Source organism: Lithobates pipiens, unplaced genomic scaffold, assembly GCF_037356315.1.
Source record: "Lithobates pipiens isolate NorthernLeopardFrog02 unplaced genomic scaffold, aLitPip1_a1.2 Scaffold_16, whole genome shotgun sequence".
NCBI lineage: Eukaryota > Metazoa > Chordata > Amphibia > Anura > Ranidae > Lithobates > Lithobates pipiens.
In genome coordinates this window covers 187,410,602-187,425,912 of record NW_027507748.1, presented here as the reverse complement: position 1 = coordinate 187,425,912, position 15,311 = coordinate 187,410,602, and the positions used below count along the sequence as shown (strand labels likewise).

The following is a 15,311-nucleotide window of genomic DNA, read 5'->3' as shown; positions in this document are numbered from 1 at the left end:
TGGTGTAGCACAGTAGCAGAAACATTCATAAAGTATATATGAGGGATTAGCGCTCCGCTATCTTGACACGGTAGCAGAAAAATTCATAAAGTATACCTGGGATTTTCACTACCGTGATTTGACACAGCAGCAGGAAAAAAAAAAAATGATTCATAAAGTATGTGTGGGATTAGCTCTATCTGTCAGTATAGCCAAGTAACATAGATGTTTGTGAATAATGTATACGGTATGACAGGATCCTTTCAGTATAATAGCAAAACGTGATATGTATTTGTGAGCTCTGAAATAGAAAAAAAAAGTGGATGTCTGTGACAGCATGATCATGAATTATATATATCAATGGAGGACTGCAGAAGGAAAGCTGTATGCTTTTCGTACTGCAAAGGGGACCAAACATTCGATAAAGGGGAACCATTCGGAGGTGAGATTCCGGTCAAGATATACAGCTATTTGAATAAGCAGCTTTGCTCATAGGAAAAAAAAAAAAAACCTGACGGGTGTAGTGAATCAGTGTGAAGCCTCTATTGGCTGTTAATATACTCCTTGTTATTGGTTGCTGACATAGGAAGGAAGGCGAGTAAAAAGAAATATCCTTCCTGGTTTCTATGGCAAGGCAGAAAAGGTCAGAGTGCTGAAATAACAAATGTTTACTGCATTCAGCAAGCTTGGAAAGTACAGCTCTGGGCTGTGGGGGGAGCTGGCATGGCTCTGCAGAGTGACACATTTCTCTCCATAGGCTGCTGGAGAAGGAAAGATGGCAGGGGAGCTGTACACCCCCCTGCTTGTATTTGTCTTCTGGCTTCATCACAAATTCTATGCTGTGCTGTATGCTTACACCGGAATATTTTACAGGGATGTCCTGGATTATTAATGGGGACATAGGGACAAAGTAAGCAATATTTAAACAACCTTATAGCCAGGAAGCCATAGACGATGGGGGAAAAAAAAGAAAGAAAATGCAATGCATTGCACAAAAGAGAAAAAAGTTAATTTAGATTAATAATACATAGGGTTGTGATGATGTGCACCGTACTGCAACCTAGCTGGAGTGTAATCAGGGAAATATCTATATTCAGTTGCTATGACTAACAGTCTAATTGTGGGGAAGATTTACCTAAACTGGTGCAGCTCTGCATAGTAACTAATCCGCTTCTAACCTCAGCTTGTTCAATTAAGCTTTGACGATCAAACCTGGAATCTGATTGGTTACTATTAGGGGTGAGCGCAGGCGTGTTCGCATGGTCCACCTGCTGAGCCCGCCAGGTTGTCGGCGCAGCGATGCGCTAATCACAGGCAGTGAGACATTGCCCCGATGTGCGGCTGCAGAGATCAGGGCAATGTCTCACTGCCTGTGATTAGTGCAGCGCTGCACCGACTTCCTGGCGGGCTCAGCACGTGTGGACCATGCGAACACGCCTGAGCTCATCCCTAGTTACTATGCACAGCTGCATCAGATTCTGTGTTCACCAGTTCTAGTAAATCTTTCCCTTTTGCCTTATTAAAGTAAATGGGGATTGCATAAGTGCAAAAAAAAAAAAAGATTTGAGTAACGATTATTTCTTTTTTTTATGCCTAGGTTCGTGTGGGTTGTTCGCACACAGGTATGACAATGCCGTCGCTGTATTGTAACGCCAAGTGACAGTATCTGGCAGGATCAAAAGGTAATCCTTTTAAGAACTGACGCAAGGTAATAGGATGAAGCAGTACAGAGAGGTGCATTGCCTACAGCCTCTGAAGTTTTTGCATTTCCGTGGGTGGAGAAAGCTGTACGCTGCGAGAAACGAGCGCGTCTTTGTGCCTGGGAGTGACAGGCGTTTGAGTGCAGCTGTCTGTACAAGTTAATGGCAGGTTGGAGCTGTGCACTGGTAACTAACATCTGAGCATGTACTTGTGCACAGGGATGGGTTAGGGGTTGCCACCTCATCCCTTTAAAACGGAACACATATTAACCACTTCAGCCCCAGACCATTTGGCTGGCAAAAAGACCAGAGCACTTTTTGCGATTCGGCACTGCGTCGCTTTAACTGATAATTGCGCGGACGTGCGTTGAGGCTTCCAAACAAAATTGATGTTGTTTTTTCCCCACAAATAGAGCTTTCCTTTAGTGGTATTTAATCACATCTGCGTTTTTAATTTTTTGCGCTATAAACAAAAAAATTGCGACAATTTAAAAAAAAATGCATTTTTTTTACTTTTTGCTATAATAAATATCCCCAAAAAATGTATATATAAAAAAAAATGTTTTCCCTCAGTTTAGGCTGATACGTATTCTTCTACATATTTTTGGTTAAAAAAAAAAAACGCAATAAGTTATGGCGTCTACAAAATAGGGGATAGTTTTATGACATTTTTATTGATATATTTTTTTTTTTACTAGTAATGGCAGCCATCTGCGATTTTTATCGTGACTGCGACATTATGGCGGACAGATCGGACACTTTTGGCACTATTTTGGGACCATTCACATTTATACAGGGATTAGTGCGATTAATAATGCATTGATTACTGTGTAAATGTAACTGGTATTGAAGGGGTTAATCACTAGGGGGCGCTGTAGGGTTTAAGTGTGTACTAGGGAGTGATTCTAACTGTGCGGGGGGGGGGGGGCTATGTGTGACACGACATTGATCACCGCTTCCGATTACAGGGAGCTGTGATCAATGACAGTGTCACTAGGCAGAACGGGGAAATGCTTGTTTACATCAGCATTTCCCCGTTCTTCCTCTCCATGAGATGATTGCGGGTATCCCCGCGGACATCGAGTCTGGGGGACCCACAATCGCGCTCGCGGCAGGCGCGCCCGCAAACTGCTTCTTAAAGGACAACGTACAGGTATGTTAATATGGCTGTACGTTAAGGATGAGCTCCGGCGTGTTTGCATATGGCACGCGCAGAGCCCGACAGGAAGTTGGCACTGCAGAGCGCTAATCACAGAGCGTGAGACATTTCCTGATGTGCGGCTGCAGAGATCGGGAAATGTCTCACTGCCTGTGATTAACACGTCGGAGCTCATCCTTACTGTACATGACCTTCTGCCGATGTATATATCAGTGTGAGCTGGTTGGCAAGCTGTTAATTACACAGGTTCTGTGTCAGGATGAGCTCAGGCGTGTTAGTATGGTCCACGTGCAGAGCCCGCCAGGAAGTCGGCGCAGCTCTGCGCTAATCACAGGCAGTGAGACATTGCCGATCTCTGCAGCGGCACATCGGGGGGAAATGTCTCACTGCCTGTGATTAGCGCAGTGCTGTGCTGACTTCCTGGCGGACTCTGCACGTGGAGTATGCAAACACACCTGAACTAATAATGTACAGTCTCAGCCTGTCATTCATTTGTACAGGCGGTTTTCCATTTTTATTATAGTAGCAGCCGGTGATGTCACTGGCACATGTGCACTGCGCTCTCAATGGACGGTTTTCCATCCATTGAGAGCACAGTGCTTTGGCAGTGACTCCACATGCATGCCGTCATTGCCAGCCAAACATCCAACGCCTGCAAACCCGGAAGGTGGACATGCTGATGGGAGGGAAGAGCAGAGTAATAATTAACTGCCTTAGCTGCTTAATTGGTCAATCGGGCTCAGGGTGTGTTTTGGTCAGTGTTCTAGATCCAGCCATGCAATCTGGCAGGGGTGGCTTTTAAAAAAAAATTTAAATAAATATATTTTTTCCTAAGTTTAGGTCCTTTTGTATTCTTCTACATGTTTTTGGTAATAAATATTGATTGCTTTGTACAAAAGTTATAGCGCCTACAAAATAGGGGATAGATTTATGGCATTTTTATTATTATTATTTTTTTTTTACTAGCAATGTCGGTGATCCACAATTTTTATCGTGTCTGTGACTGCGAAATTGCAGCAAACAGTTCGGACACTTTTGACACTATTTTAGGATCAGTGGCACTTATACAGCGATCAGTGCTATAAATATGCACTGATTACTGTATAAATGTCACTGGCAGGGAAGGAGTTAACTCTAGGGGGCGATCAAGGGGTTAACTGCGTTACCCAGTGAGTGATTCTAACTGTGGGGGGAGGGAACTGATTAGGGGACGGGACCGATCGATGTTCCTATATACTAGGAACACACGATCTGTCGCCTCTCCCCTGACAGGATGTGGATCTGTGTATTTACACAAACAGATCCACGTTCATGTTCTGTCACCAGCAATCGCTGGTGCCCAGCAGACATTGCAACCGGCATGCGCACGCCCCCTAAACCGCTGGGAAGCACCTGCGCTGGATAAATGTGACAAATAAACTGGAAAAAAAAAAACAGAACGAATTGGAGCTGCTGTCAAAAAGGGCGTCTATATGTGTGTTACCTCAAAAAAGGTTCCTTTAAAAGCTAAGTTCACCTTTGTTTACTTTTATTTTTATTTTTTTATTTTTTATTTTTTGTTTTGTTGTGTTTCTAAATTTCAGCTCCCCTTTGTACCATTATTACATATAGCATCAATGTACTTATTTTCTAAAAATAAAACTCTCTTCATAGCTGTTTAAACACATTGCTCCATTAGTTCTTCCTTACTTTCTGGTCAGACTTTAGTTCATGACACAGGAAGGAGTTGATCATCTGAGGGTAGATGATGCAGTGTGTGTGCTAATGAAGATCAGCTGGTCAACTCCTTCCTGTGTCATCACCTAAAGTCTGACCAAGAAGTAAGGCAGAAATAATAGAGCAGTGTGTTTAAACAGCTATGAAGACAGTAAGGTAAGCCAGTGAAGAATTCATGTAAAGCTGTTTTATTTTTGCAAAATAAGCACATTAATGCTATTTTGGTACATAGGGGAGCTGGAATTCAGACTTTAACCACTTGCTGTCCTATCCCTATCCCCCCCCCTTGTACATATACTGCAGATAACATAACTGTATCGCCTCTTCCGGGTTCCACCAGCGTCCAGCTTCTGCTGTGATTGGACCCTCTGATCATTCCCGACAGAGGAGGGATGGCGGTCTGCCTATGTAAACAAAGCAGAATCGTCATTCTGCGACAAGGGAAGACAAAGTTCCTGTGTTTCTGCTAAGCAGGGACATGGATCTCTGTCTTCTCACAGTACAAGCACCCCTCACACAGTTATAAAGCACTCCCAAGGGACACATTTAACCCTTTGATCACCCCTGATGTTAACCCCTTCCCTACCAGTGTCATTAGTAAAGTGACAGTAATTTTTTTTTTTAGCAATGACCATTGTATTTGTGTCAGTGGTCCCCAAAAAGTATCACTTAGTGTTCGATTTGTCCACCACAATGTCGCAGTCCCGCTGTAAGTTGCTGATCGCTGCCATTACTAGTAAAAAAATCCATAAAAATATGCCATAGTTTGTAGATGCTAAAACGTTTGCGCAAACCAATCAATATACACCTTAGCTGAGATGTTTCTTACCAAAAACATGTAGCAGAATACATATTGGCCTAAATAGATGAAGCAATTAGATTTCTTTTTTTTTTTACTTTTTTTTTTTTTTGGTATGTTTTAATAGCTAATGTAAAAAAAAGTTTTTTTTTGTTGGTGTGTTGTGTGGTCATTTAATTACTAAATCCCTCCCCTTTTTACGGTCTATGTCAGTGATGGCGAACCTTGGCACCCCTGATGTTTTGGAACTACATTTCCCATGATGCTCAAACACTCTGCAGTGTAGTTAAGCATCATGGGAAATGTAGTTCCAAAACATCTGGAGTGCCAAGGTTCGCCATCACTGGTCTATGTGATGCCACTGTCTCTTTACAGATACTCAGTGTTGCCCCACATTTATTTATTTATTTTGTTATTCTTTTTTTATATTTCTACATACATATTTTTTTTTAAAAGCATGTCACATTTTCAGGCCTGGTTCACACCTATGCTTTTTTTTTTTTTTTTGTGATGTTTTTTTTTTTTGCTTTGCTTTTAGTAGAAACGCACTACAGTCCATTTAACATTGTTTCCTATGAAAGAGGCCTGATTCACACCAATGCAATTTTAGTGCTTTTTGCATTTTTCAGGTTTGCACTACAGAACGTGGTCCATAGGAAACCATGTTAAATGGACAGTGGTGCAAATCTGCAAAAAGCACAAAAAATGCATAGATGTGAATCAGGTCTTACATCTTTACTTTTTTTAGCTGCTGCGTTTTTTGGAAAGGGTCAGGGACTTTTTGGTTCAATAGACTTCAACACAATTTGTGTTTTGCTATTTTTAATCTGCCCAACAATAAATTGTCCAAAGAAAAAAAAAATGCATCAAAAATGTGGATGCAAAAAATACAAAACACATTGCAGAAACAGATCCAAAGCAAACTGCATAGGTGTGAACCAGGCCTTCTCATGCTTTTAATGCATTGCATTGAACTTAACAAAAGGCATAGTGCCTTTTAGACCCCTTTCACACTAAGGCTCGATTCACACTAGCGCGTTTTTTGATGCATTTTGCAGAAATGCAAGGACATTTTTTAACATGGGTTCCTATGGAACATGGTCACATCAATGCATTTTTGTGCCTCTGCGTTCTCTGGGACTTTTTTTCATGCAAAATTCAGCGTTTTGCATGTAATAGAAGTCAATGGACCTGCATCAAAAACGCAAGTACCGCGTGTTTACCACGTGTTTACCACGTGTTTACCGCGTTTTGCCGCGATCTTGCCATTTTTTTTTCGTTTTTTTTCACTGTATATATCTGGTTGCTAAGCAACCACAGTATCGCGGTAAAAAGGCGTGTCCAAAAACGCGGCAAGCACCGCAAAAAGCACTGCAAAAACGCTCAAAAGCAACATGCATAGATGTGAATTGAGCCTTAGGCAGTTTTCCAGTGTTTTAGTGCTAAAAATAGCCCCTGTAAAGTGCCTGAAAACTGCCTCTCAAGCCACCCTGAACGCCTGAGTGCTTTCACACTGGAGCAATGCACTTGCATGATGCAGAAAAAAAAGTCCTGCAAGCAGCATCTTTGGGGCCCACCCTGCCCCTACCCATTATAATGAATGAGCACCTCTTTTCAGGAGCTTCGGAAGCACCACATCACAGGTGCTTTGGGGGTTAAAAGCACCCCACTACTGCCCAAAAAGCGCCGCTATAACATCGGTAAAGCACCGCTAAAACAAGCAGTGCTTTACCGCTAATGCCTGAACCGCTCCAATGTGAAAGTAGCCTTATATGTGTTTTGCACAAGCTTTGCATGCATTTTGCTTCCTCAATCACCTGGGAAAAATGAACTTACGACTCAAAAAGTACACTAATAAAAACACTTTTTTTGTGCGATTTAAGTCCACTACTATTGGCTATAATGGAAGGTGCATTTTTAAGAACAGCGCACTGAAGATGCAGCAAGCAGAACTTTTCATAAGCGCAGCACACAGCCCAAAAACGCAGCGCACAGATGTGAACGGTATCACATCATTTAAAGGGGACTACTTTTCATGCACATTATGCCACGTACACACGAGCGGATTGTATGGCGTACTTAGTCCGTCATACAATCCGACGGACAGTCCGTCGTACTTTCCACTGAACGGACTTGACCACACACGGATACACAAACAGTCCGTCGAAAGCTTGCGCGATGACGTGTACAGCACGTACGACGGGACTAGAAATAGGAAGTCCAAGACACAGCAAAGCACCCTTCTGCTGTGTAAATCCTTTCTGGGCATGCGCCATTCTTAGTCCGTCGAACTAGCATACTGACGACCGTATTGTCCGCTGAAACCAAAGTACGACGGACAGAATTTCGAAAAAACCGAAATACTTAGTACTCCGGACTGCACGCTGAAAAAGTCAGCTGAAGCCCACACACGAGCGGATTGTCCGCTGAAATGTGTTTCGCCGGACTAAGTACGCCATACAATCCGCCCGTGTGTACGCGGCATTAGAAGCACTGAGCAGCTGTGTTTTAGCATGCTAAAAAAAATGCACAGGCATGAACAGGCCCTATTGAGATTATGCAATCAGATTGTAATGCGTGTAGTGAGCCTTTGGGTCTCCCCAGGCACCGTAGATGGAAACTGACATCAGAGGTTCCCGCTGTTGCTTAGCAGGATCAGATGACAATTAATTACAAAAGTTATAGTTTGAGACTTAAAAAAAAAATATATATATATTTTGACTTTCTTGTGTTGAACATGAAAGGGTCCCTTTCCTGCTTACCCCCATTCATCTCCGATCAATATCTGTAATATTTCGGTAAGCTGCACACTCAGGAGGACATGCAAATCTTTCCTATGATGTGCAGTTCTAAAGCTTTGCTTTGCTAATTACTTTTTGCTATTAAGGCTTCAAAGACACTGCTAAATACTATACTTGTCCTAAAGAGGGTTAAGCAAGCTTTCCCAGAAAGCAATTTGCAAGTGAGCGCTTCGGAGTGACCCAGGGCAAATCCTGATCCACCTCATCCAGCGTTCTTCTACGCAGTTATTAAATTGTACTACACTCTGCGACTGTGCTGTTTTAATGTCATTTCATAGGACACGATGAGCCATTTAAATCTGTCTTTTGCGGCCTGTGGATTTCTTGGGATTTACCACTTGGGGGCAGCATCTGCGCTTTTAAAACACGGTCAGAAAATGTTGAAGACTGTCAGGTTTTTCGCTGGAGCTTCTGCAGGATCCCTGGTTGCTGCAGTTCTACTGACCGCACCGCACAAAATCAAGGTATTTGCTAAACGTTGGAAACGCATTTGAATGCATTCTTAAGAGATTCGTATGAATTTGAACTGTTATTACTTCAAACAAACATGCAATGTTTTTGCAGTAAGCATATATTTTGAGTTATTATTGCAGAGCTCACACCTAAAGCAAATTGTGTATTGCTTTCACGTTGCCGTTACATCTATATTGTAGTCTCCTTTACCCCTAGCCCTCCTTGTCTGCCTTAAGCTCGCCATACACACTTTGATTTTCTTTCGTTGGCATTTTCACAATTCACGTTACGCAACATGGATAGAGGAATATCAGCTGCCTGCTATTCTATGAATGCTGAATAGTGCTTACATCTGACTGTTTTGCCAGGAATTTTCAAATTGGCTCCTTCAACAAAATATCGACTGGAGTATAGGAGGGGTTGGTTGCCAACAGGGCCACCCACAGCTTGAATGTTGGCCATTTCAGCAGAAGTCAACAGTGGGGGAGATTTATTAAACTGGGGCACACAGAATCTGGTGCAGCTGTGCAAAGTGACCAATCGACTTCAGAATGAGCTCAGGTGTGTTTGCACAGTCTACGTGCAGAGCCCGCTAGGAAGTCGGCGCAGCGCTGTACTAATCACAGGCATTAAGACATTTCCCGATGCGCGGCTGCAGAGATCAGGGAAATGTCTCGCTGCCTGTGATTAGCGCAGCGCTACGCCGACTTCCTGGCTGGCTCTGCACCTGGAGTGTGCGAACATGTCAGAACACATCCCTAGTGGCGGCCCGTCCATTATGGCCGCCCCCTCTATCCTTGGTCATGACCCCCTCCACCTTGTGGCGATGCAATGCTTTATCCATTGCCACTGCCACCCCCCTATTCGTGCGTCCGGACCCTTTCAGGATGCCTGAATTACAGCGGCGGGGGTGTTTTTATTTTATTTTATTTTTTTAAGCACCTGATTAGTGCCAGAGACTTTAATAGACTTCAAAATAGGGTGAGCTTGTGGCACAGAGCATTACGCTACGAGCCCACACAGGTGTTACAACAGCGAATGAATATTCATTGTTGCAACACTGATTCTCCTCCCTTGCCAAATGGGAAGCGGGTCTGATACCTGTCACCTGATTGGCTGAAAGGACAGGCAATCCTATTGGATGCCTAGGAGGAGGGGAGAAGATGCACTGCGGAAGTGAGGAGGAGAAGACATAGGAGCAGCTACCCAATGCCCACCACAGCCTGATGTCTGCCAATGCCCCAATCCCTGCCACTCCTTGATGTCCGCCGCTGCCCGATCCTTGCTGCCTAGATGGGGTAAGTGGACCTACCAGCAGGCAACGAGCTGGGGGGTGCGTAGGGGGCTTTGAGGTGGTTGTTTGCCGCACCCCCCCAACAAAAAAAGCACCAGTCGCCACTGATCAGCTTGTTTAAGCTTTGCTAATAAGCCCCTGTTCACACGGGTACAACTTGTCATGCAATTTAACAGGTCCAAATCGCATGACAAGTTGCACCGGTGTGAACGGGGGGGGCTATTGTCAGCAATGGAACTGTTCAAATTGGTGTGACGCCGACTTTGCAGTGCCACGCTCATTTGAAATAGATGTCCCTGCACTGTTTTTGGTGATTTCAGGTGTGACTTGCATAGACATCTGTGCGTGAAGTCGCACTGATCTTCAGCTTTAAAATGATGCGATTTCAAGGGACGTTGCACAATTTAAAAGTTGGATTTTGTGTGAACTGGGGGCTAAAACCTAGAAGCTGATTGGTTACAGCTGCACCAGTTTCGGTTTCTTTTTCCCCTTTATAACAGTGGTCATCAACCCTGTCCTCAGGGCCCACTAACAGGCCAGGTTTTATATATTACCTTGGGACTAAGGCTGGGTTCACACTGCAGCGATGCGGGAACGCCGCAAATCCGCGACGGGTTCCCGCATCGCATGCCTCCTGGCGCCAGTTCACACTGCCCTATGCAGACTGCTGGGAGTGTCAGTGAAATGTTAATGACACCCCCAGATCAGTTTGCATATCGCAGTGCGATCTGCAAACTCGGACAGGAATCGGATCGCATGGTGTGAACACCCATGCGATCCGATTCTGCTGCGGACCAAAAAAAGGGTCCTGTGCGAGTTTGGGGCGGGTGCGATGCGAATTCAGCCATACTATCTGTATGGCTGAACTCGCATCGCACAGAGATCGGATGTGATTTGCACTGCAGTGTGGTGCGAATCACATCCAGTTCTCGTAGCCGCAGCAGTGTGAACCCAGCCTAAAATACTGCAATCACTGAGCAGCAAATGATATCACCTGTGATGTATTTCAGTTATCTTACAAACCTGGCCTGTTAGTGGGCCCTGAGGACTGGGTTGATGACCACTGCTTTATAGGGTTTAAGAAAGGACAACTAGCATTAGCCAGCCCATCCAGCCAGGTGGTTTGAGAATAGCGCAGGCTTGTTCGGCGACCAAGGAACCTCTTAACGAGCGGTACCTGTCAGCGGGAGGTGTGGCGGCAGCTGCAAACACATTAAGATGAGCCTATCCCTTATCGATCCACCTGAAGCATATATTGGAACATACTCAGCACACTGACCAATGGGTTATTGTGGACATTATGCCTAATCTCATGCATTGATTTCATATATTTCCCTTCATTTTAATAAAAGATTTTACACCAAAGCCTGTGCGCTCTTTTCTTTTGTTTATGTTCACTCACAGTTGTGCTAAGCGCGCGCACCCTGCACTCTTCCAGCACAGTTACTGACTGCTAATGGAAAGCTCTCCATCACTACTTGTGATTTAGAGCTTTCCAATCATGTGGCCACCATGACAGCCATGCTGCTCTTAAGCTCCATACACACAATCAGAAATTCTGCCAGCAAAAATTGGATGTGAGCTTTTGGTCAGAAATTGCGACCGTGTGTATGCTCCATCGGACTTTTGCTGGCAGATTTCCAGCCAGCAAAAGACTGAGAGCAGGTTCTCTATTTTTCAGTAGGAAAAAGTTCAGATCGAAAATTCCGATCGCCTGTACAAATTCCGGCGCACAAATTCCTACGCATGCTCGGAAAACAATTCGACGCATGCTCGGAAGCATTGAACTTCATTTTCTCGGCTTGTCTTAGTGTTGTACGTCTTGATGGTCGAAAGTTCAGGGAACTTTTCTGTGACCGTGCATATGCACGGCAAGCTTGAGCGAAATTCTGTCAGAAAAACCATCCAAGATTTTTCCGACAGAAAATCTGCTCGTGTGTACGAGGCATTAGGGGCATTCTGCCTCTAATGCCCCATACACACGATCGGAATTTCGGCCCGCAAAAGACCGATGAGAGTTTTTCGTCGGAAAATGCGACTGTGTGTATGCTCCATCGGTCTCAATTTTTTGGTCGGGAAAAGTTCCTATCCGAAAATACGAGCCTTCTGTGGCAATTCCAACGCACAAAATTCCTACGCATGCTCGGAAACGATTTGACGCATGCTCCGGAGCATTGAACTTCATTTTCTCGGCTCATCGTAGTGTTGTACATCACCTAAATGCGTAATACGTGTTTACAAGCGTCAAGCTTTTTTCTTTTTTTTTTTTTTTCAAAACGCCACAAGGAAAGGCGTCTAGGAAAGATAGCTTACAGCTGTTCTAATATATCCGCCACACTGCGAATTATTATTCAGTGCGTAGACCTATAGCCATGCACTGTGAGGAAGAATCGCATAGCATGACTGTTGTACAGCACTGCAGAGCAGAATGCAAAGGCTGCATATGTGTCCAAATATTACTGCTTCCATATACAAATGTATATAAAAAAAAATGTTTTACATTGAAACAAATATGTGTGCATGTGTGTATATATATATATATATATATAATATGGAATACAGCCTCATCAGGTAATTTTCCATACAGCTGCTCTCCTCCAGTGTAATCACATCTTATTTCAATTTAGTTAGACATTATTTAATCAGATCCAATCTCAAGATGACCATATGCAATAAAGTGCTTGCTAGAGAATGTTCTTTTTGTACTAAAGTGGTTTTGTGAAAACAGTAACTAATTCCTTTTTCCAAAATAAAGTATAGTCTTATAAAATACAAGCGTGGCAAGCCAAATACTATTGTAACTGCTTCATTGTGTTTATTGTGTATTTGTCAATTGGGTAAGAAAAACAAACCTTCAGAAATGGCATGTTTGACAAAAAAAAGACAAAAAATAAAATTCTACAGATTGACTTTACTAGTGACTTTCACCTGAGCTAGAACTTTCTAATAATACATGTTTTATTTAAAATGTGATGTTTGTTGAGCCCTGTATTTGAATTGTCTGGGTAGCCATGAGATAAAATATCATTGCAGGCAGAAAATAAGCCATTAAATGGGAGATTGTAGCAATTCTAAAGCAATTTTGCAATTGCTTCTCCCTTTAATGAGTGCAAACAGTTACATTGATTGTCCCCAGGCAGGCATTGGTGTCACAAGGAATTACAAATCTTGAAATTTTGATTTTTTTTCTGTTAATATCTTCGGAGATGAATAGATATTGTGTGCTGTTCAATGACTGCCTCTTGTTGCATGGCCTGATATTTACAAGTGGCGCAAAGGATTCCGGCAGAGGTTATGATAATCATGCCTTGTGTGGGTTACATACCAAGCAAAAAATTAGCACTTGAAAGTCTACAGAGATTCTCAGGCTTGTTGAAAAATCCCTGGGGAAGATTGAAGATGTTCAGGAAAGGGAGCAAATATTTCATAGTGCAAGAAAGATTACACTACGAATAAGTTATTTCCATCTGTGAGAGCTGTCTTGATGTGTGGCCATTATATAAAGACGTAATACAAGGACTGTCTGATTTGTATATATATATATATATATATATTACATATATAATCTCATACTCAGAATCACTCTTTATTAAACTTGCAAATAATCCAGAAAAAAAAAAATATATAATTTTTACTTTAGCAAATAAACACAAAATAGTTCAGAATACCGAAAGTAAGAGATTGGCTCACCACCATTATACCAGTCCTGAACTGGGGTTTGGTTTCCCATCTGCTTCAGGAGTCCCAAAGAGGAGGCTTTCACAGTTCAGCAACCTTGGTTCAGTCCCAAGCTAAGCCACCATGTTTACTGTGTGTCCTGCTCACTCCCTCACAGACAGGTGCCAACTGTCTCCTCTTCCTTTTTTGGTTGCACTGGGTTAACCCCCTTTTAAGACCACAGTCTCTGTAGTCAGGGTTTGGACATTCTTCCCTTCCAAACACTCTTTGAACCTCAAATTCTGGGTCACTAATTTGACTTAGCAGTTCAGAGAATACTGCAAATCAGTTTTCTCCTCTCCAACTGGACTATCCCAGAACCCCTCACCCTGTATGGGGGCGAACCCCTGAGTACTAACATTTAAAGTGGAAGTAAACTCCCCTATTGTTTTCAGCCAAGGAAGCTGCCATCTTTGCCTCTGTTTAATCTTCAACTGCTATGGTACTGCACATGTGATTCGTTATGACACCAGCCATTGGATGGTTTGATAGTTTAGCTGAGAGCACAGCCAATGTGCAGTTAGCATTCCCAGCATGCCTTTTTTTTTTTAACTGTTTAAATCAATGGGTTTACTTCCACTTTAACTTGACTGGCCTGACCTCAACTTGAAAGAACACCTTTGGGATGGATTAGAGTGGAGACTTCGAGCCAGGCCTTCTCGTCCAAAATCAGTGCCTAATCTCACAAATGCACTTCTAGAAGAATGGTCAAACATTCCCATAGACACACTCCTAAACCTTGTGGACAGCCTTCCCAAAAGAGTTAAAGCTGTTATAGCTGCAAAGGGTGGGCCAACTCAATATTGAACCCTACAGACTAAAACTGGGATGCAATTAAAGTTCATGTACATGTAAAGACAGGCACCCCAAAAATGTTGGTAATATAGTTTATGTTTAACATTTTAGGCCTTCTTCAGACTAATACATTGCAGTAATGTATGTTTTATCAATGATAACAAAAGCTATCTGTGCAGTGTGTTACAGCACCGTTATTTTAGATTGGCATGCCAGTGCACAAGTACAGTAATGCCAAAGGACTCACACTGCAGTGCACCACAGTGCTCGTGTAGATCTATATTTGTTTTGTCTGTTGGTATGCATTGAAAGTCCATTCTTGATAAAATGGCTTAAATTAGAACTAAAAGTAAACCTTTTTTTATGTAGATTGTACAGTGAAAAGTCAGAGCCACTGTTGGGTATTTTTTTTTATTTGGTTGAACTAGATGGACTTGTGTCTTTTTTCAACCTGACTAACTATGTATTAATGAAGTAGTAAACACCGCTGGGACACTTGTACCTTTTAAAGCTTATCTGTAGGTACAAGAACCATCTTCTAAACGTGCATGGTTTAGGATATATTCTCGGTTTGTGCACTCTGAAGGTACTACATGCTCATGGCGTGCCTTAAGAGCTCTGAGCTCTGGTCCATGGCCGTGACTCCCGCATGCATGCACCAGATTAACGTCATTGTGGCTCGGCCATTCAAATGGCCAGAGCCTGTGAAGATGGAAGTCCTGTCAGCGGTTACAATGTGCCGCTGGAGGGCTTTTCTTTAAGGTAAGTATTCCAAAATGTGCTAGTATGCGATACATACTAGCACATTATGATATTACTTTGCAGGAGGAATTTCGCACCTCTCTAATGCTACCAGAACAGGATTAGTTTTGGAATCTTCCAATGGGGACACTTCATC

The 15,311-nt window shown here is 42.9% G+C and overlaps 1 protein-coding gene across 6 annotated transcripts in view; it reads left to right on the top strand.

Moving 5' to 3' along the window:
* The first annotated feature begins 350 nt into the window (after positions 1-350).
* The window catches only part of PNPLA4 (patatin like domain 4, phospholipase and triacylglycerol lipase), a 126,437-nt gene continuing 111,476 nt past the window's right edge, over positions 351-15,311 (top strand). For 4 of the 6 annotated variants that reach the window (XM_077480831.1, XM_077480834.1, XM_077480828.1 and 1 more), the window contains exons 1-3: positions 548-622; positions 1,577-1,661; positions 8,433-8,618. In XM_077480831.1, coding sequence (XP_077336957.1) covers positions 8,439-8,618 — 180 coding nt within the window. In that variant the 5' untranslated portion in view covers positions 548-622; positions 1,577-1,661; positions 8,433-8,438. Of the gene's footprint in view, positions 422-547; positions 623-716; positions 890-1,576; positions 1,662-8,432; positions 8,619-15,311 lie in introns of those variants that run through there. The other 2 variants (XM_077480830.1, XM_077480829.1) reach the window with 2 other exon arrangements.